Source organism: Mizuhopecten yessoensis, unplaced genomic scaffold, assembly GCF_002113885.1.
Source record: "Mizuhopecten yessoensis strain PY_sf001 unplaced genomic scaffold, ASM211388v2 scaffold2921, whole genome shotgun sequence".
Classification (NCBI taxonomy): Eukaryota; Metazoa; Mollusca; class Bivalvia; order Pectinida; family Pectinidae; genus Mizuhopecten; species Mizuhopecten yessoensis.
Genome location: NW_018404786.1, coordinates 126,878 through 148,593, shown reverse-complemented (window position 1 = coordinate 148,593; position 21,716 = coordinate 126,878). Strand labels below are relative to the sequence as shown.

Genomic DNA, 21,716 nt, shown 5'->3' with positions numbered 1-21,716 from the left:
TTATATTATGGTAAACTCTAACACGAGGGAGGGTTGTTTTATATTATGGTAAACTCTAACACGAGGGAGGGTTGTTTTATATTATGGTAAACTCTAACACGAGGGGGGGGGGTTGTTTTATATTATGGTAAACTCTAACACGAGGGGGGGTTGTTTTATATTATGCAGGTACCATTACATATGTTTATTTCTTAAATCAAATATTCCTCTACATCAACACAACGGTCGCCATCTTGCGACATTTCTTCGTGATTTTTTGAGTCAAACATTCAAAGAAATAAAACCAGCATACCACTATAACTATAGCATCATTGCTTTGCAGAGAAACGAATCAAATATTTCCCTTAATTGGTGTTTTCGCACACGGCTATTTCTTGACGCCATATTTGAGCCTCGTACAGTCATTTAATTTGCACACAGAATAAATAATACAGCTCCCTGATACGGACGGTGAAAGTATTGTTATGTTTATAGTCATGTATGCACTTGCGTTTAAGACGATTTTGTTGAAAGAGGAAGGATAGCCGTCGACCAAGTAGTTCAATTAGTATAGCATCCGTCTAGAGTTTGGAGGGTCCCGGGTTCGAATCCTGGTGTGGCCGTGCATCTTTCTTCTGTTATATATAAACTCTTGTCTTCTTCTTTTTTTTATCTAACTCTTGTCTTTTTTTATATATATATATTCTCTTGAATATAATGAAATGTAGACAAGAAAACAATCAATAAAGCTGTGTCCCGTGGGTCTAAATGTCGTTATTTTGTTGCAAAGTAACGCAACAAGATAGATTACAGAGACAAACAAAGTTTCGTTATTGTACCACAAACTAACGAAATAACATTTTTTAATCTAAAATTTCGCTATGTCGCGACGAAATGGAAACAAATATGCCTCCATCTCTCTCTTACATGAAATGTTTGGCTACGCGGTTTGAATTATTGTAAATTGTAAACAGTGGTAGGGTCTTGTAGCATGTGTACTCACAAGCTTAGCACTGTCCACAGTTGTTTATTGTTTAACCTTTAAATACTCCTTACACAGTGCTTATTGTTTATAAATACTCATAAACATGTGCTTATGGGATTTCCTTTAACTCAATTGTTCTTTTCACAAAATATTTTTCCTACGTAATTGAACACTGAGAACTACCCCACTAAAACCGACAGCAATGAAAGCAGGCAAGGGACAGAGACCTTCGTTGTTAAGTACAGTACTTGAAGTGAACCACGAAAGAGAGTTTTACAATGAGGTGTATATAAATGTCTAACGCCTTCTGATGTCGTCCAGTGTAACAGGTATTACCAAGGGACGTGAGAGTATTACTATGGTCTATATCTTACAATAAATTGTCTGCAGTATAACAAAGGAATATAAATACTCTGTTCGACTACAATGACGAGACATGTAGGATCGAAGTCATTAATCATATATATACACTTAAATCTTGTACCGTGAGTATCGACCACCGCTAACATGTCTATACACCTGCGAAACACACAGTGTAAAATTACGTCACTTCTTATCGAGTCAATCGGACATAATCATACCTAATATACAGTCTGGTTTATAACATATTCCACAGGACCGATGTGATATGCTCGATTTATTTACAACTGTGCTGCGACCAACAAGATTGAACATTTAACACCAGGTGAATTGAATTTCCATTACAACATGAACACGAAAGGGATCAGCGTCATTTTAACGTTTTTCCTCTCGGGTTCCATAAGGTGAAATCTTCGTAAGCTGTGCCATGAATATATATTATCATAAAGTTAAGGGAATGCTTGCATAATATATCACTAATAACTATAAATTACAAATATGATATATATTGAACTGGTTTTCCAAACCAGAGTGCACGGAAATCCATTGCGTTTAAAAAGTCCCTTCAATCCATATAAGGAGAATTCCATATGACCAATATAAGCTATTCGTTATATCAGTACATTGTTACACGTTTATGACGAATTCCACAGGACCAAGATGATATGTTCGTTAAATCAGTACATTGTTACACATTTATGACGAATTCCACATGACCAAGATGATATGTTCCTTAAATCAGTACATTGTTACACGTTTATGACGAATTCCACAGGACCAAGATGATATGTTCGTTATATCAGCACAATATTTCCGTTTCAGCTAACAGTGTTTTATTCAATAATGATTCATTGTTATCACATACATGCAATTTCAGAGGAATTAGTTGATTAATTATGTGAATTTAGCATTATTACGCTCAATGACTGCATGATTTCGATAAATACATATCAAACTATATCTTATATTGTGTTTGCTTTTTTAACAGTAAACAGGGATGTTTACGGGGACAAGGCTTATAGATTATTGTGTTTGTGACAGTACTCTAAGGACTTTCATACACACAGGTCGTAGCCTTTCAGGCTTAGTATTGCATACCCAGGGAATCTCTTAATGACCTTATAATGTCCATTTCATATAAATTACGCTGGTGGGTGATGAGTATATAATGACTGTGAACATGGGACATGTATCAACGCGTCCATGAATAATACAAGAATGGTAAGGTCGTGGCAATACGCCAGGCGATTGATCCAATGTCCCGAGGACTGAATATCATAATATGATCTGCAGTGTTGACCATCACAGTGGCGCGGGGACTAAATATCATAATATGATCTGTAATATTGACCATCCTAATGTCACGGTCTGCCCATCCAGAATTCTATAGTACGATCGGCCATCTCCAGTTATGTAGTATCATTAAACAACACTGCCACCGTGTAATATTGCACTTCACATGTGTGTGACAATATTGACCATTGCAGGTGTGTAGTACTATTGACCATTAAAGGTGTGTAGCAATATTGACCATTACAGGTGTGTAGCAATATTGACCGTTACAGGTGTGTAGCACTATTGATAATCACAGGTGTGTAGCCCCATTGACCATTACAGGTATTTAGCATCATTGACAATTAAAGGGGTGCAGCGTTATTGACCATTACATGTGTGTAGTACTTAATATCTGAGCAATCGTGTATGATTATATATTTTCTTTTGTATGTTGTCAACATTGCTATGATGTCATCTTGTATTTTACTCTATGTTCTCCGCCATTTTACATAAATGGATTGTAATATTTACTTGTATGTACATGTATATTGTAACTCCTATATGCTATCTGTTGCATTTGAAAATAAAGAAATTGAAAATTGTACTATTGATCAATACAGGTGTGTAAAATCATTGACAATCATGTGTAGCCATTCTTTCGACAATTACAGGTGTGTAGTACTATTGACCATCACAAACTGTATTGGATCCTTGATTGAAAGTCAATTTTAATGGACATAGGACTTCGATTTCTTAATATCATTTTACTTTCAATGAATGAGTAAATAAAGTGGTTAACCAGTGCAGAATAATCACCATTTCTACATTTCAATATAAGTTATATTCAATGAAAAATACATTTATTACGATTTTCAGTCCATTATTCATATTTTGAGGCCATTAAATTTTGGACGCATTTTAGATATATACCATCTGGCTATAGAGGGAGTGTACCTGTGTATGCATGCATGCACCTATCAAGATTTTGTCTCGCTATAAAGCATTGTAAATAAAATGTCACATGTCGTTTCCCCTCTGGCGGCCCACAGTGGGTGTTGTAAAATATTCCACGCACACTATGAGATATACACATTAAGTGAATATATGATAATGTACACGTATATATAGTATGTGTTTTGAATCTGATAGACACCATAATACGAATCGAGTTTATACTCGCTTTACTAGGCGATGGGACGCAACAGCAGAATGACAGTTAGCCGAGGTGGAATATCATAGCCTCGCTCATTTTCACGCACGTTTCTTTGCTACACGAAATCGTTTAATTATTAGAAATATATTAAACTTCTGTAACCTACGATTTTTCTTGTAAACTCTAATGGCATGATTAAGGAAAAAATAGTTAAGGAATTATCTTTGGTTCCCTTAAGGAAAACTCGTGAAACGTGTGCATGTTATCCATTCTACCACGCCTTGCGATATAACGACACGTGCCGTTGTTATTGTCTGACCATGCATTATTGGACAATAATGTTTGCACGTGCATGTCTTTTTGCTTTCAGATGGTGTCCCCCATGCTACGAGTTATACAAGTGAGTCGTGTGTAGTTGTACAGTGAGGTCAAAGCTAACACGTCTACACATCCATGTAAACAGACGCAACATGGCCACTTACTGCAGCCAGGAAACGAGGCATCGGGTGTCAATTGTTTGCGCGCGAAAAAGAACAACATTATTCCAGTATTTAAATTTATAAGTACTAAATAAAAAAGATGGTGCGATCGACACGTATGTTTAAAATGGTTTGCCATGAATAACTAACAAAGGCTGAAGCAGACTTGGTTAATTAGTTTATATGTTCCACCATAATTCAAACATCAGTCAAGGTGTCAGGGTAAAATATTTAAAACATTTAGAACTGGTGAACATGGAAAGGTAAACGTGTCAGTGAAAAGGGGGACTATGAGGTAACACAAAACAACAGAAGTTAGAATAGTTCAATAAAGATAGTATGTCCATGCATTTCCCCTTGTAACTATGAGACCTTGTCGTGTGGACCTGTCGGGTTAGGGGAAATGTTTTATATCCTTGATGTTGACAATCTCGTAAAATTCATGCACTGTAAATCCTCGTCTAGAAAGGAAACACAATAATAGCAATTTGATAAACACACGGTTGATTGCGCCTCCAAATTACACAACGGTAAATAATAAATGCGTACATTAATGAGCTGCATTGCCACACGGATTAATTGGCAACTTTATTCACCACTGATAGAAGTTATGAGGGAGACACCACAGACAATTGATAATAGGTCAATCGCGTCGCCCTTTCTTATCCCTTATATCCACTTGACATTGTGAATGTTTGCGTACTGTTACATCTCCCTGACAACATGAAAAACACAACCGGATGTGCTTGTCTACCTCCGAGGTTTTATTTAGTGTACACTGCTGACAAAACAAACATATTATGACCAAACACACTCGAGGCAGTAAATCATACGAGGCTCCGTTCTGACTCCATGGGACCGTCAACAACAATCGTATCAACCTTTTTCAGTGAGCCTTATCAACAGTTCACCACTCAACTGTTTGTTAAATCAAATGAGACCATGTTCAAGATGAAATCCATCATGGAAATGATAGAATTTATCATATAAACTGATTTTTTTTGTAACTTTTTACGGTACAAAATGTAGATAAACCTTACAAGTCATATGAGACCGATCATTATAAACACTTATTTAAAGCACCGGGTTTTGGAGTTATAAACCTTGTCAATAAAGTCGTACAGGTAAAGACCTTTTCATCTACAGGACAGATGCAGACGTCTGTGGTTTAAACTATTTATTGTAATATAATACTAGTTAAATAAACGTAAGGTTTAACCAATATAGACAATCATAATCTATATAAATTGTCAAGTTCAGCACAAACCTTCGCAAATCACATAGGACGCTGATAAGATAAGATCAAGGACAAGTGCACTAAACTCATAGACCGGAGGAATATATTTTAAATTCTAGAGGAAACCAGTAAATAAACATGTGGAAGACACTACACTATCGTAAAATTGCGACCGTAGATATCAATAAATCCGGGAAACCCCCATGAAATAATTAATTGCCTTTTCACGTGGTGTTCTTCATAATGAAATTCCGAGGTTTACTTCCCTTGTCAAAAGCAATGATTATGACAAAATTTAAAATAGGATAATTTTAGATTTTCTTACTATTAGAGAATGAATACAATTTCTTCAAAATGTATTAAAGGTGTTACATGTTTTTAAAGAATAAAGAGTTTGTCGGTTATTGCTTCTGTAGTTCCATAAACCAGGAAGTTGGTGGGTATCTCTGAATATGAAGTTATCAATGTTACGTTGAGTACAAACTACCCTTAAAGTAATTAACTAGCTTAGAATCACTAGGCTGAATCAGCCACTAGCACGGTGGAAACACTGGCATAATGGTCATTTTGGACGAAATGATAAAGCAGTGTGAGCTCATAAGTTTCAGAACTTCCTCCCACGGAATTTTCATGGAATAGTTTTCACGGCATATCATGACGATGTATCTTTCATGATGCATATCAAGGTGAATTTCATTGGGGTCTTAACGGCATTCATATCGGGAAATAAATCTGTGAATTTCATTAGATTTTTCAGTGACACCTGTGTGCATAGAAACGTTCCGATCCCATGGAGTGTGCATAGAAACTTTTACGTACCGATCACATGACATGCGTATAGAAACTCTCACGTACCGATCCCATGGCGTGTGTATAGAAACTTTTACGTACCGAGCCCATGGAGTGTGTATAGAAGCTTTTAAGTACCGATCCCATGGCGTATTTATAGAAACTTTCACGTGCCAATCCCATGGAGTGTGCATAGAAACGTTCCGATCCCATGGAGTGTGCATAGAAACTTTTACGTACCGATCACATGACATGCGTATAGAAACTCTCACGTACCGATCCCATTGAGTATGTATAGAAACTTTCACGTACCGAGTCCATGGAGTATGTATGGAAACTTTTACGTACAGATCCCATGGCGTGTGTATAGAAACCTTCACGTACTAAGCCCATGGAGTGTGTATAAAAACTTTTACGTACCGATCCCATGGAGTGTGCATAGAAACTGTCACGTACCGAGCCCGTGGCGTGTGTATAGAAACTTGTACGTACCGATCCCATGGCGTGTGTATAGAAACTTTCACGAACAAATCCCGTGGCGTGTTTATAGAAACTTCCACGTACCGAGCCCATGGCGTGTATATAGAAAGTTTCACGTACAGGTCCCATGGAGTGTGTAAAAAAACCTTTCACGTACCAATTCCATGGAGTGTGCATAGAAACTTTTACGTACCGATCCCATGGCGTGTGTATAGAAACTTTCACGTACCGATCCAATGGCGTGTGTATAGAAACTTTCACGTACCGATCCCGTGGCGTGTTTATAGAAACTTCCACGTACCGAGCCCATGGCGTGTATATAGAAAGTTTCACGTACCGTTCCCATGGCGTGTGTATAGAAACTTTCACGTACCGATCCCATGGAGTGTATATAGAAACTCTCACGTACCGATCCCATGGCGTGTGTATAGAAACTTTTACGTGCCGATCCCATGGCGTGTGTATAGAAACTTCCACGTACCGAGCCCATGGCGTGTATATAGAAAGTTTCACGTACTGGTCCCATGGAGTGTGTATAGAAAGTTTCACGTACCGGCCCCTTGGATTGTGTATAGAAAGTTTCACGTACTGGTCCCATGGAGTGTGTATAGAAAGTTTCACGTACTGGTCCCATGGAGTATGTATAGAAACTTCCACGTACCGAGCCCATGGAGTGTGTATAGAAAGTTTCACGTACTGGTCCCATGGAGTGTGTATAGAAACTTCCACGTACCGAGCTCATGGAGTGTGTATAGAAACTTCCACGTACCGAGCCCATGGAGTGTGTATAGTAGTGATCCAAGATCCACATAACGATTTAATAGCGTGCGCCAACTCGTAACAGTAGCAGATGCACCCAAATACACTAATAAAACCACTCAATACAGCTCGACTGACATTTACTGTGCAAAAAACTAAAGTTTTGTTTCATATCTGAAATAATCTTAATGTGATCTGCATACCTACTTACCGTATGGTAATATATGTTTCAGACTGCCCAAATGCAATTTTTACGGTTACGCAACATTAGTACCCCGATCGTCTGCTACAACAAAGACACTATTGTGTCTATATTTAACTTTTTATCTTGCCTGTTCCCAGGTGGACTAGCTTCTTCGTCCTTGTGTCTTACTGCCCTTCAATGAGAAAACAGAAGTTCCATTTCATAACCTAGGACAGCACGTGCTGAGCGTGATCTGAAGGCTACCAGCCGTGATGCGAGTGGTCTGTAGAGATGTGCACTTTTTACACGCGTAATAAAGCATACAGACAACTTTTTCATAATACAGTTTGTGATTTACATCTGCCAGATGTCGATCAAGGAATGTCTTACATGCACCAAACACATGTAAAAATCCTAAAAGAAAGATATGAATCAAGGAAATTTTTATTCGGTTAAAAGCTCATTAGAGCTTATGTTTTGTCGTTTGTAACTACACCGAATTTAAATAAAGCTTTCGTATTCGTATTGCGTTATTTCGTTGTATTTTTAACAATAAGAAGTTGCGTCTGCTCATTGTGATGCAGGGTCAGAAAAGGAACTGTCAATGACTCAAGTCCATCAGTATGCGTGTAAAGTTTCATTATTAACCGGACAGAAGTTTTCGAGAGTAGGAATGATGAGCACATGATCTTAACTACTTGTTATTTTGGAGCCTAAATCCAATATGGCCACCATATGCATTGCAGCATCGTGTTTTTTTGACTTTAGGTATGATCGGAATGATGCAAATATTATGTTGTTTTCAGGGCTTCCCGTGTCACTGATAAAAACTTAAGCTGTAAGTTGAATACCTTTAATAACGGCTTAAAAAGCTTCACTATATCATTTCTGAAAGGAAGCCTATGTCCTGCAGGACGTTTATGTAAAATGAAGATCAAATAAATAAATGGAAAAAAGAAAGATAATCAACAAGTGTTCTGCGAGTGAAAATACAACGTGAACAGGCAGGGATTCGAAACCAAAATACGGTCGCTGCTTGAACCAGTTGAGCTACAAGATCAACGGTAATATATGCATTCGAATCAAAAGTATGGAAACTAGAGTGGACTTCTCTCGGGTTTCGCCTGCAGTGGGACAGGCCGGGATCAACCTCATTAATACTAAAACAAGAGGCCCATGGGCCTTAACGGTCACCTGAGTCCTACAGTATTAATTTTTGTTGTTGAAATATGAAGTAGAGATAATGATTTCAATCATCCCTACCAAAATTTGAGTAAAAAAATAGTTAAGTATAACGTTAAGTTAAGTTTGTCAGGACAATGAGTTGATAATTCCTAGATCGAGTTTCAGTTAAGTAGGCCTATTAGAACTTGATCTTAAGTTTTAAATAGTTTTTTTTTCAAAAATGGCAGCCATGACAAAAAAAAAAAACATTTTGCCAGGACCAAGAGTCGATCATTCCTACCAAGTTTCAGATAAATAAGGCCAGTAGATCTTAACTTTAAGTTTAAAATAGTTTTTCAAAATGGCAGCCGTGGCGGCCATATTGGATTTCTGATCGACCTGAAAAATAACTACACTTTGTCAGGACCATGAGTTTATCATTCCTACCAAGTTTCAGTTAAATAGGTCCAGTTGAACTTGACTTTAAGTTTGTAATAGTTTTTCAAAATGGCTGCCGTGGTGACCATATTGGTTCTGATTAACCCGAAAAATAACAACACTTTGTCAGGACCATCAGTCGATCATTCCTACCAAGTTTCAGTTAAATCGGCCCAGTAGAACTTGACTTCAAGTTTGTAATAGTTTTCAAAATGGCAGCCGTGGGGCCCACATTGGATTTCTGATTGACCCGAAAAATAACAACACTTTGTTCATTGGGGTTGTCATTTTTACCGAAAGTCGATCTAAACCCCTAAAACAAGTCAAATTACTCTGAACACCTTAGTTTATGTCCAAATATAGCTGTAACAAATTCTCAGGTTGCTGTGACGTGTACAAGCTGGGATCCGCATGTGTAGAAACCGAGAAACCACACATATAAACTGGGGAACCACACATGTATAACCACGGATCCACACATGTATAAAACCCAGAGAATCTTGCAGGCTATAAGGATGGGAACCAAATGTGTAACTCGGCATGTACTCATTAACCTCACGTGTATAGTCAGAGAATCACGCGTGTATAAACTGGGGAACTGCACAGGTATAAAAGACAGCAATACATTTATAAACCACAGATCCACATTTGTATAAAGCCAAGGAACAATAATTGAATAAATCAGGGAATTGCACATGTATGTACCAGGGAACCATACGTATATAAACCAAGGAACCATCCATTAATATAGCAAGAGAACCATACGTATATAAACCAAGGAACCATACATCAATATAGCAGGGAACCATATGTATATTAACCAAGGAACCATACATTAATATAGCAGAGAACCATACGTATATAAACCAAGGAACCATACATCAATATAGCAAGGAACCATACGTATATAAACACAGAGAACCATGCATGCATAAACCAGGGAGTGATACATGAACATTTGTATATAGCAGGGAACCACACCTGTATTGACCTTAAAACAACACGTGTATATATAGCAGAAAACACATGCGTGAGATTGATGCATAAGTCATAGTATTATGTTTTACAAGTTGAAGACAAATATATAAGTCAGGAAACCATGTGTACAAGTCAATTGGCTATGCATATTGAAAGTCATGGAACTATTCCTGTGCAAGTTGTATGCATACCAAAAAGTACACCAAAAACACCAGTGCAATCCCGTTATTTTATTATGCCTGATTTCCGACATTTGCTTATGATATAACACCCATGGAAGAGAGAGTTGGTCATAGTTATAGATTGTTACATGTAAACTAATGTATAATATTTACATCTACAGCCACTCCACCTCAAAAGTTGTTTGTTTTCTACACATTTTCAGCATTCAGCTTACCATCATACTTATGCTATAAAGTTTGAAATGGAAATGATTGGAAGCGGCTTACTGAGTTGTAATTGATTCAATTGACACTTGTTGTATTTCTGCAGCACATCGAAAAACATAATTCGAGACTTAACCCTTTTTTTCCACTGTAGACCATAATGGACTCATCCAGATCAATGCATGGTGGAGTCTACTAAAGTTACATTGGGGTGAAAAGGTTAACAATAGTTCTTCTGCTGAAGTATTTTTTCAACATCTTGAAAGAATATTTTTTTCTCTACGAGTTGTTCATAAAACAAATATTGAACATGTTTATTAAGCATCTATGTTGTCGCAACCGTAAACATAGTGAAGACTTCAGGTGAAATATATCTGCATGAGGACTGCCATTGTTATTTGTCAGACTGTTTGTAGTGGGTACGAGTGTTACACGAGTTGCGAGGTTGTTAATATAGGTATAATGCTTAAAATCGTTTTACTGATGTTTCAGATTTCCACCTGATTGAGTTTGCGCTCCGTTTCAATATTATCGAAACAATTTAATTTAACATCCATTTTCCAGATTACAGAGAAGCAATCGTGACCTTCTGACATGTAAGTTACATTTATATCAAACAGAAAGGAAGTGATTGCATCTGACATATGTGCACAATAAACCAACCATTTCCTATAGAGCCTTGTAATCAATGCCTCGTATGACCTTAATTATAAGGATTAAATTCTAATCCTGTTAAGATTATCGAACGATAACCACAACTTAACTCGTTCAAATTTTCATAATCTGCTTTGCTTATAATCAAATAGTTATAGGTTTAATTGTAGTTTTCCAAGAAATCAAATCAAATAAACTGAAAGTAAATCCTTCAAGATGATGGTTCATTCTTTGAAAACAGACTTATAATTAAGGGTTTCTGAAGGAAATAATGATTTATAGAGTTAGAATATTTAAATTATGTATTTGATCATAAGCTAAAATTAATGCATATTTTGATTGAATTTGTTCCTGAAGGAAATAAAAGCATTATCTTTCATAACATATAAAACAGTGTTTTATTTTTGCTCCTTGACACTAGGGCCATTTTTCCAACTATACCTAGAAATGTCAATATTAAATGAAATATTAGTCTTCTAGAATGAATAATGATGAAGATATCTGATCTAAAAGCTGCAGTAGAAATAACTAAAAATTTATAACTTTTCCATTTCAAGTCAGCAAAATATCATCTTTCTATAAAATGACATGCGAACGAGAGTTAAATGAGACTTCATATAATGATGCATCGAAAAAGCTCAAACTGCCCTACAAAGTATATATTTTAATTAACCAATACTTCCCTACGAAATTATTGCTATTGGCAGCTACAACCTTGGGAGATTTTATATGTTATAGACAACAGATATTGCATATAACAAATGCTTTGGACTACAAAAAATGTTTGGATTAACAAAATAATTGAAAATAGGGAGAAAATAGTAAAACAGAGTTGTGGAACATTCTATTCAATCATGTAAAGAAGAATTCTGCCAAATGTCACCCAACAAGGAAATAAGGTGTGAACAGAAATCAATCAATGAATCATAGGCGGTAATACCGTCTATTATGTATATTTGGAAAATATAGAAATTGTTTCATAGTGGGGTTAAATGTATAAAGTACAGTCCATCTGACTGTAATGTTGGTATTACAATTTAATAAAAGAAGTCATGGGATACCTCATTACTGTCAAGTAGAAAATCAATTTATCTACTCAATTACAACACCTTCCGTGACAACACAGCAGTATGTACTCGACTCTTCAGAGCTTAGAAGGGAAAGTGCAAAAAATTAAAGTCAGGTTATGACATTAATTTTGAAAGGAAATAAGTAATGTTAACATTTAAATTTCCTTTCAAAATTTATGTCAGAAATAAAAATTCCTACAAATCAAATGCTTAAGAAGTTTTTTTTATCATCTGACTTGCATAGCTTTTTTATCAAATGATTGCTATTAAATAAATAATGTGACATTATGGTACAGCGTAGTATAATTTCCTTCAGTGTCAGTGGTAAAGCATATAATTGTAATGCTCCATTAAAACTCATCATCCTTCAAATAGTCATACAAGTCAAATACTATACAACAACACAAGACTTCCAGAGTTTAGTCCCCTTTCAAATCATTTTAATTTATATTACATAATTGTGCACCATTCTGCCTATCTGGAAACTCATGTCTTTAGGTAGCATTCTTGGTCTCATCAAATAACAGATAATGCATTTCTTTAAATGTGTCCATTTCCATAATAATTACAAAGTACTTTTAATCATAATTACAGAATCAGAAGCAAAGTTAAAAAAAATCTATTTTCACTAAAAAGGAAGAAAAAAACTCTGTTGTAAATATACATCAGCTCTTTATATTAGAGTTTTTAAATCCACGCATTTGAAGTTAACACATATTTAACATTTCACAATCTCCAGAAGAAACTGTTCATCATCACTGTGAGGTTCACTTCTTGCCGCCACCCCACAGCCAGCCCTTCACCATACCAGTGATACCGCTACCAGCCTTCTTCTGTTCCACTTTGTCCTCCAGGGACGGGAACTCCAGGTTGTTCAGAGCAAGGTCGAAAAACAGTGGCCGACATGGAATTGGTTCAAAGTCTGGTGGGAAGGAAGTTACGTTGGGTTTCTTACTGGTCAGTGACTTGTCATTTACATACTGGTCAAGGCGGTCTGCCAGAGGCTGAAGTAAACAAAGTTTTCAAATGGTCAGAAGTAAACAAGTTATAAATGGGTAAAGTGTTAAGTAAAGACAGTACTGCAGTAGAACAGGAAATATAGAAATCAACAACTGTAAAAAGAGATGATGATATTAAATAAATACAAATTATCAATATGTACAAAATCATCATTACAGTATATATATTTTTGTATGTACGAAGAATCAATTACTTATGGTATATATGTATAGGGAAAATGCCCCATGAAAGACCTACATGTAACAACATATACAATTGCTATTAGATTGAATCAGTATTGTTTTGGGGGGCTTTTGAAAAATATAGTTGTCATGTTTTTACATCCCCTTACAAATTTAATGTTACAACTGAATCCCGAATATGACAAATATGTTTTCATACAACATAATTAACAAACAAGATAACTTAAAAGAGGCGCAAATGGCCTGTATCATTTGGCCTGGATATTTACACAATCACAGCAAATTATTCTCATTAAAAGTAAATATTTCAAGCCTCCAGGAGTGAGCTACACTCAAAAGGCTAATTCTGGTAGCATCATTGTGGTCATGTTTTTATGCTCAGCAAACAATTTTATGGTTATAGAGTAACTCAACCTCAAAAGGACCAAATTCCCAACAGCTTGTAGGACCAGGAAGTAAATCAGGGCACAGTGAGCGTATTTGTTTCTTCACGCTAAGCAACTGTACACATGTTTGTATATGAATACAGAGTGGGAATCTCAATGTTATGACCCAGGTACTTACTCCAGACAGATTGAGCAAGACTCTGAAGTTAATCCCTGATAGCATGATTGTGTTGTTCTCTTCATACCAATTACAAGCATACAGGTAATAATATGGTTACAGGAAACAGGTATTTTTGTATCATCACCACCCGAGATTGCTTCCAACCAATATATGGTTGATATCAATCCTATAGTTCTAGCGTTGAAGAAGCTTAGGGCCATTCCATTTAAACATACCCTACCCCCCGGAGGGCAAAATATAGAACTTCTGTGCATGGTTGGGGTCTGTACCACATGCTGATCTGGAGAAAATCACTTCCATTTATGGTCTATTATTATCCTTCATTTTATATAAAATTTCTCTCATAGTTGCAGTACATTAAACCTACAGCTAACCTGGGAAGAAAGCATGTGTTAGTCTTTTTTTATGACGTGTTCTGTCATTTTTTTCCCCTTCAATTTCGGGCAACGCTCACTTCACGATCGCGACTGTCTCAAATGGTTAAGGGGAGATAATGCTTACATTACATACGGGGCTTTCAAAAGAAGAGGCGGACTGGAAAGCTTGGAGTGTGGAACAGGGCTGGGAGTCAGCCGCAGACCTGTTCCACACTCAAAGCTTTCCAGTTAGGGACCGTAACAGGGAAATTTAGAGGTACAACTCGAATTTTTCATGAATATAATAGATTTATCATTCAAAAATTGACTCAATCTGCAATAAGCCGAAGTATAAATCACGATGAAACCAACTGAGTATATGATTACCCAAATGTCAACGACCACGTGTGTCGGTCAACTTTTCCACGTATAGGTAGTTCGCAATTTATGATATAAATATATGGAAATGTAGGTGTTTCTTGCCTCTTATTTGGACTCAGAACAGCAGGTCTGGTTTTTGGCTGATAGTTTACAGTTGAAAAGTCGTCAGTTTATAAAATGGTGAAAGTCGGGTGCATGTAAAGCTTTTGGTAATTTTAAAACAAAACACGATCAGAGTTATAACACGTTTCTTTTGTATTGACAATTTGATTACAGCTACCAGTATTACTGTGCTATACATCATTTGAAATTGACACTGATGCAATATATATATTTATATAATTTGGATGATGCAACAAGACTTGAATATACGAATTAATAGAAATATATTGCTTCTATGGGTGGTCCTAAAACCCAAAAATATAGTTCTATGCCATGTACCTCCTGGAAAAAATACTTCTGTGAGTGGTCCCCCTGAAAGAAAGTGCCTTCCGGGGTGGTGGTGGTGGGGTATTTTAATGGAATAGCCCTTAAAGAAATATGGCAAAATTACCCTTTTCTGACTCTACTTCTTTGCACCTTGGATGGTCATCCCCTTTATTTGTGCATTTTTAAACAATCATAACAAACTGAGAATGCTAACAACAAAATATGGTTGATATCAATCACATATTTAAAACAAAATGACCAAATGAAGGTGTGGATCATCCCCTTCATTAGTACAATTTTAAATCCCCACCATATAAGAAAGAATTCTTTTCAGAAATTATGAAGAAATTTTCAAAGAAATTCTTGACAAGCAATTTGGTATGGTATGGGCTCACTTTTCTCCTACTTACCAGGTGAGCTAAACAGTGATTAAATTCTTATCTCAATAAAATTGTTTGTGAATGTAAAACTTCAAACAAGGATTTACCAAAACTGGTTCATGCAACACAGCATCTCAATTATATGTAGTCAAATAACCGTAATACACAGGTGAATATTTTGTAGACTTACCGTTTTAGAATTAAAAGACATCGTACTAAATTGGTCAGCAACATCATTGACGTCCAATATACTTCTGGCGTGACAGGAATACTTCTCTCCTTCCACTAGCTTTTCTACGTCTCCTAAACTATCCATCTCGCCCTGTAGTCATTCAACAAAACAAGCTCACAAAGATGTGAAAACCTACACATATTCATATGTTTAGATTAAACCACAAAACCAATTGAACATAATGTTTCTTGTTGTACTATAGGTATTTAAAAGTTCATTCGAAAGAGATACATTTATATTTTTACAAATTTTTATATTCTTTCATTTAAAACTATCAATGAATTATTACTTTACTGAAGTATCAAAGTTGTAATATAGGTAAATTATCTGATTCCCTTAAAGCACATCTTTTTCTAGTCTTCCACTGTAACATAATACTGTACAAACTTACCTTGTACAGTATTGCCGTTGTCTTCGGTAATTTCTTGTAACTATCCCTAGAGGAACTTATGTATGTAAGACATCTCTCCATCAATGCGATAGCTTCTGTCCACTTCTTGGCTCCAACATATGACTGAGCTATATAATATGACCTGAAATTTAAAAAAAAAATATGTGTTGTTTTAATTTATTTGATAAACTTAAATTATTACTTATACAATTACTGGACAATGATTCCCAGGAAAGAGGTGGGGAAAAAATATCAAAACATTAGGTACTGTAGGTGCGTGGGAAAGGGTAATTTTACTCTTTATGTTAGAACTTTAGGCTCAGGACCTTGGACCTTGGACCATATTCTGGAATGAAGTGAGCAAGATATATGGCTTATAAAAATTTGTTAAGAATTTATGAAGTTATCAACCAAGTAGTAAACAGTATATCACTTTCTGGAGACCTTTTTTAGAACTACATATTACATTGTAAAACAATCCTTTGGATGCTTTTTTATTTTGTACACTAACATTTACCTAAATGCTTTAAAACCTAATATCCTGGCTTCCATTTCTTCCTCTAGTGATGATTCCTCTTCTAGACCAGGTAAACCTGGAATTTCTGAAAGATTCTGTAAAACAAGAGTAAACAAACAAATTTATAGACAAATATAAACTCTAGATATTAAATTTATGTATGTAATTGGTGTAATGACATTGATAACAGGGTGGTTATAATAATTTTAGTTCTGCCATTTTTGTAAATTTGACAAGACATTTTTTTCAAATTTTACTGTAATTCCTTTTCGATTGCATACAATAGAATTCCGATGAATGACTAACAGAATTATTAAGAAATGGACACGTTCCATTAAACCTTTCACCCCCAAAGTCATATTCAAACTTTACCAAATCAAAGAAAGAGCAATTTCAGGTTAAAAATGTAGGGGTGAATGAGATAATGAAGTAGGAAAACAATGTGTGATGGAGTTGAAGTTCAGACCTACCTGTATCATTATGTCGTACAACCTGACTAAATCCTGAGGTTTGGTGATCTTTCTACCTTCCTGTACCTGTTTCCAAGGTAGGTAGTTTTTTAGTGATTCTATAAGAAGCAGGTTACGTTCTACTGTCTTGGTGAGCCGTGTATAGGTGAGATAGGTGTGAAGGTAATGTTGATTAGATATCTTCCCTTCTATCGGCTGTCCTCGGATGGCTGATTTAAAGTTCTGTCACAGAAAGAATATGCCAATCTTTATGATGTTACCAATGGTTAAAAGATGAAATTTTAAGAAAAAAATTGCCTACTGTTGTTTGTATCACTAACATTTGCAGTTCTCTTTGATACAATTAAACAGTGAATAAGTACAGTAAATATATGTTCAACTTAACTAACTAGATTTTACAATTACATGTATTGAAGCCACACCTATTGACTGACAATGTGCTAAGGCTTGCAATTACCAACTGACAATGTACTAAAATTTACAAACAACAAGTAACAATTAATTGAAGTTTACACATACTAATTGACAATGAACTCAACTTTTACATGTACCAGCTTGGATGCATTGAAGTTTACAGGAACTAACAACGAACTGAAGTTTACAAGTATAGAATATTAAACAATGAAATAGTATATCAATATAATTTGAAAGGAGAAACAATTTATAACTGTGAAGGTTTCACCATGGGTAATAATGTACCCAGTACACACAAGACTTAACATCAGACAGGCACATCAGTAATGTTACTTACAGCGTCTTCCTGTAAGGCATCACGGAGGACTTGCTGAGCATCAATACACTGCTTCAGCAAACTCTCGTAGATTGACACTTTACTGTCAGTGCTCTCTGCACTCTCAATCTCCTTGATGCTCTCCTGTAGGTTAAGCAGGAACAGACGAACAGGCTCACTTTTTACAGGTACTGTGCGTCCCCGCCATGGAAACTCCGAGAGAGTGGCTGCCTGCTTCTCTCTGGTTTGAGACAGCAAATCCTGAAGAAGAAGAAAAGCAGTCACCCCCCGTTATTTAATTTCAAAGCAAAAAAAATCAATAGATGATCTTTCTTAAAACACTGATTCTTAAAATACAATAATTCATAATCATATGTAAGCGCTGTTCCAGAGACAGAATATGGGGGCAGGGAATCACTTTTAATAAGATATGGTACCAGCCAAGACATATGGCTTTAGCATTTGCTATTGCTAAAACCAGGGTCAGTATTCATAAAACCGTTCTCATGCTCAAGCATGGATTCTGTGCTTGAACCTAGTTTCTTGTAACTCGCTTAAATCTTGTCAAATGATCAAAAAGTCAAATGTAAACATTGAAAACAGTTGTCGGCTTTAAGTCTCTTAAATGTTTTTCCAAATCATTGAAAAAATAAGATTTGTCTATGAATTTATAAGTAGAACAAGAAATTCAGCTTGAGCACAAATTCCATACTTGAGCATGAGAACGGTTTCATGAATACGGGCCCAGGTGTGCTGGTAGACATGTTTGACTCCAGATTCATGGCAAACTGTGTTTGATATGTACAAAGAGTCTTATCATATCATCGATCTTTATACGTGAGATTCCATTTTACTTGGGAATAATGAAATAAGACTGAAATAAATCAGCAACAAATTCAAGATCCTTTTTATCACACCAAAAGTTTTTTTTTTTAATGTTGCCTCCATTCTGAGGTCATAGTAGAATCTGTATTAAGTGTGTGACATCGGTTTATTATCAATTTACGTTGTCATAGTAAGTCATATCACTTGAGCTCTAAAGCAAGTGTGACAAGGGTGTTTTCAATTGTATGAAACTAGAACATTAACAAATACATCGAAGACAGCTTCTATATATAACTAAATACTTACATCCAGATGAGAAGTGAACTGATTCTCTCCTCCCTTGCGTCTCATCTGTTTGAGTTCTGAGATGGCGGACTCGTCACCGATGTTGTAGGCGCAGTAGCGTATGTTAGGTGTCACTTCCTCCACCTGTTGTAGGTAGACAGACTGTAGTTCCTCTGTGAATGCACTGGCCAACTTCTCATATATTGTCCTGTAGACACAACATTAACATATGTTAGTGATGATGGAATATGACAGGAGATAAACCTATTATAATTCTTTAAATTATCTCTAAAAGGAGAAAGTACAAACAAATGTAAACTGTATGCTGGAAAGTTTTTGCTGCAGTTTAATTTCCGCCTGTTACACTCTCCCTAAAGGGGGCAAATTAAGCATGACAGTAATAATAGTTACAATATATTTTAGTTAACATAGTAATTCCATGTGAAGAGTAAAATTAACTCGGGGCAAATATGAACTTACCAGTGAAGGACTAAAGTTTATTTAGGCGAAAGTTTCCCGGCATACAGTATATTTATTTGCCACAAAATATGGTGTTAATAGTTATATTTTTATAATGAAAAGGCTGAATGGATGCCCTTATACTAACATGAAACTTATACTTTAATTCTATATCCGTATCTCAGAACTGATTCACCAATACAATACAAACTTACTTTGCTTCTGTGTAGTGTTCAATGGCACTGGCCCAGTTTTCACTCTCAAATTGCAACCCAGCCTTCATCCACACGACATATCCCTAAAGAAAGAAAACAGGCAATTTTATTTTGATTCACCAAATTTTGAAACATTTTCATGATTACTGTCTTTTAAATGGATCGATATGGAGGTGTGCATACCACAATATCATTAATAGGGATCTTCCTAGTATACCATAGCCAGGGCTCGCTTTACAATCTCCAAGTTGACATATGGCTACATTTTTTTCAGATTTGATGATAATCGTGTATATCGTTCTAAAGCGCAGCATCATTTTCCATATTAGAGGCATTGAGGGTGTAATAGTTTATAATGAGTTACTTATATGCAAGAAAATATATCATATACTTGTGTGGCAGACATGACAAGGCTTTGTTTGGCTAAGTAAACCAAGGAACAAAACTGTCTTTATAGTTTTGCAAACTTATGTGATGGCAGTGTTTTTCTACTTAAACTCGCAGAATATGTTCCTGCATGAATTAGGAAAATGTAGCATTATTTTTATTGATACTGAGAAGATATTCTTCAGTTTTCTTCATTTTGGGAAAGTGGGTAGGACGTGAGCAAAGTTTATCACAGGTGTAACTCTTGGAAATAGTTGAAACAACACAGTGGTTAAATATGTATAGGTTCATATGCTTGGTGAGATTTTCATTAAAATTGGTAAAGTAATTTCTTCATAGAGGTCCAGACCATATCATGTCTTCCTACAGATAGATGGAAATTCAGTAAACTATTTCGGTAACCTTTATTATCAGAGTTTATGATGACTAACAATAGCTAATGGACCAAGCGTGATGAATAGCAGTTATGGGATACACATGTACATTTAAATCACAAAACTTTGAATATTCAGAGTTTGTGCAAGAGAACAGACCTGGCATTCTAATTTGGTTCTAGCATCACATTTTGGACTTTTGCATAATTCCTGAAACTCCTCTGCGTAGGCAACTGCCTTCCTTATGCGTGACATCATATGAAAGCGCTTTCGAGGCTCTGTGTTGGCTTCCGCTTTTAACTGCATAGCATAAAACCATGCTCTTTCGGCACAAAACAGTGGCAAATGTAGAAATCTGGAAAAAAAAACAGTAAGATGAATGCCTCATGTAATCATGTAAGACAGCAACGTGCACAATTCATACATGAATCATTGGATAATGATGAAGCTTTATCTGAAAATAGTATTAATGTTACTTTCTCTTTTGGTAAGTGAAAACTTTATCCAGTTGTTTGTTAATTGTGCTCCCATTATTTCATCTCTACCAAAATTAAATGGTTTGATTCCCCCACCCCCAACAGATTATTCCAATAGAAAAAGTCTTCTTAAATCTTTCAAAACAATTCATTTAAATGATAGAATTCATGCATGTAGTCAGCCAGTGAGCTTTGATGTTTGAATAATACAGCAGAGATAATTTCTGAAATAATTTGGAAGAGAATATCCTGGTGTTAAGTGTCCCAGTGCTGTAATACATTTATCATTGTTTTCTTTTTTACAAATACATCTTGGCTCTGCTATAAGGATTGAATCTTTGACTTCTTGATGATAAAGAAACAAGTAGCTTAACAACAGTGCCACTAGAAACGATATTTGGTATGTTAATACTTTTCTGCAACATTTCTTGAGATAATTTCAAAATGATCGAACTACCTGAACAAGAGGCCCAAGGGCCTTAGCGGTCACCTGAGTTATATCATAGGTACTGGTAGCTTTATTTTATTGTTTAGATGTGATGTGGAAATCAGCATGTAAACTAAGTGAAATACAATACTTGTCATGTCATCAATGGATAAGAATTTGAAAATATTGGTAAATGTTCCCTTTGGGGCCCCGCCCTAGCCCCTGGGGATGGGGCAGGAATCC

General features: G+C 35.9%; 1 protein-coding gene and 1 long non-coding RNA gene across 2 annotated transcripts in view; one reads left to right on the top strand and one right to left on the bottom strand.

Moving 5' to 3' along the window:
* Nucleotides 1–8,161, top strand: part of LOC110446659 — a 33,225-nt gene extending 25,064 nt beyond the window's left edge. The window contains exons 2-3 of the long non-coding RNA XR_002462489.1: nt 4,123–4,152; nt 7,839–8,161. This is a non-coding gene — a long non-coding RNA (uncharacterized LOC110446659). The remainder of the gene's footprint in view (nt 1–4,122; nt 4,153–7,838) is intronic.
* A 4,627-nt stretch (nt 8,162–12,788) lies between these two features.
* LOC110446656 (signal recognition particle subunit SRP68-like) overlaps nt 12,789–21,716 on the bottom strand; it is a 13,961-nt gene continuing 5,033 nt past the window's right edge. The window contains exons 4-12 of the mRNA XM_021491912.1: nt 20,730–20,925; nt 19,810–19,892; nt 19,157–19,343; nt 18,047–18,286; nt 17,296–17,517; nt 16,826–16,920; nt 16,309–16,450; nt 15,876–16,007; nt 12,789–13,374 (exon numbers count right to left, since the gene is read on the bottom strand). Of these exons, the coding sequence (XP_021347587.1) occupies nt 13,138–13,374; nt 15,876–16,007; nt 16,309–16,450; nt 16,826–16,920; nt 17,296–17,517; nt 18,047–18,286; nt 19,157–19,343; nt 19,810–19,892; nt 20,730–20,925 (1,534 nt within the window). The 3' untranslated portion in view covers nt 12,789–13,137. The remainder of the gene's footprint in view (nt 13,375–15,875; nt 16,008–16,308; nt 16,451–16,825; nt 16,921–17,295; nt 17,518–18,046; nt 18,287–19,156; nt 19,344–19,809; nt 19,893–20,729; nt 20,926–21,716) is intronic.